This window comes from Myotis davidii, unplaced genomic scaffold (assembly GCF_000327345.1).
Source record: "Myotis davidii unplaced genomic scaffold, ASM32734v1 scaffold464, whole genome shotgun sequence".
NCBI lineage: Eukaryota > Metazoa > Chordata > Mammalia > Chiroptera > Vespertilionidae > Myotis > Myotis davidii.
Genome location: NW_006295287.1, coordinates 166,921 through 168,320, shown reverse-complemented (window position 1 = coordinate 168,320; position 1,400 = coordinate 166,921). Strand labels below are relative to the sequence as shown.

At 59.6% G+C, this 1,400-nt stretch overlaps 1 protein-coding gene across 1 annotated transcript in view; it reads right to left on the bottom strand.

Moving 5' to 3' along the window:
* Positions 1 to 1,098: 1,098 nt before the first annotated feature.
* Positions 1,099 to 1,400, bottom strand: part of ELSPBP1 (epididymal sperm binding protein 1) — an 18,899-nt gene continuing 18,597 nt past the window's right edge. Inside the window, exon 4 of the mRNA XM_006769956.1 lies at positions 1,099 to 1,256. Coding sequence (XP_006770019.1) covers positions 1,099 to 1,256 — 158 coding nt within the window. The remainder of the gene's footprint in view (positions 1,257 to 1,400) is intronic.

Genomic DNA, 1,400 nt, shown 5'->3' with positions numbered 1-1,400 from the left:
AGTGTGCAGAATGCAGCTGATCGATGTTTCTCTCTCATGGATGTTTCTAACTCTCTATCCCTCTCCCTTCCTCTCTCTAAGAAAATCAATAAAATATATATTTTTTAAAAAGTATTCTCAGTCTTAGACACAGACTGGGGACCATGGTGGGTGTTTCTGAATAGCGACCCTGTTCAGATGGTACCCAGAGCTCCACACCCACTCTTGCTGCTCCTCCATTCAAGGGAGAGCGTTTTCACGGCCAGGCCACAGGGAGGAGGCGCCACGGATGTTGACATCACCCGTAAGCCACGCGCATGAGGGAGAAAGGAGACATATTGGCAGCGTTTTCCATCCTGGAGGGAAGGGGCGGTGGGGTTTGGTCCACGCAGCTCCCGAAAGGGCTCCTCTTGACGCTTAAATCCCAGCATGCCAGTGGTTAAGCCGGTGGCTCCATGCGGGGGATCCGGAGAGGATTTCTCCGGCTTTAGAAGGCTGAAGCCAGAGGAACTCAGGAGAACAAAAGGAAGGATAGAGTTGGTCCCGCAGAGAGAGTTGACTTAAGCGCTGAGGTGGGGAGGGCCCGGAGGACAGGGAAGAAAGGTGAAGCCCCCCTTTTCCTTGGTTCGCCCCTCTGCGATGGGGCAACGGGCACCGACCACACTGCGCCGGGGCCCCTGGGGACCGGGAGGTAGTCTTCCTGTCCAGCTGGAGAAATCCCACTTCCCTCCTCCCTACTGGTTCACACTCAAAGCTCCCGGGCCCACACTTGGGATTCCGGGTCTGCAAGCTGCGCCCACCTCCTCCCCCTGCGCTCCTGCTTGCCATGGGCACCCCGATTTCTCCCCGCCTTCCCATTTGGGAAGTTGCCCCGGCTTGTCTCCCCCACTCCGCCCCCACACACTCCATCTCATCCACGGAAGGGCCGCTGGCCTGGCCGGGAACCTGGGCAAATTGCACACTGGGAGGAACACATCCTACCTTCCCATCAACAGTGCCCCCCAACACACACACACACCCGGGATGCTCCCTGACCCCGCGTTCCCATCAGCCGCGCCCCCAGTTGGGTCCCTGCCCTGGAGGCACCCGGGCGCGCGTCCGTCCCGTCTCACCTGGGCCTCAGCAGTACACCCAGGTGCGGTCCTGGTCGTAGGCGTAGGAGGTTGCGCACCATCGGAGGTTCTCCTTGGACCCTTTCCGGGTGCAGTTGAAATAATTCTTGTTTTTGTAGATGAAGGGGAAGTGGCAGGGGGACCCGGGCAGCAAGGAGGTGATCCCTGGGGAGAAGAAGGAAACCAGAGGGGGGTTAACGGCGCGCCTTTACGCACGCACCGGCGGAAGCTTTGGCACGCGGTGCGGGCGCGGCCCTGGCTCCCGTGGGAGGGGGTGAAACGCTGGCCTAAACTGAAATGCCAGAGGAG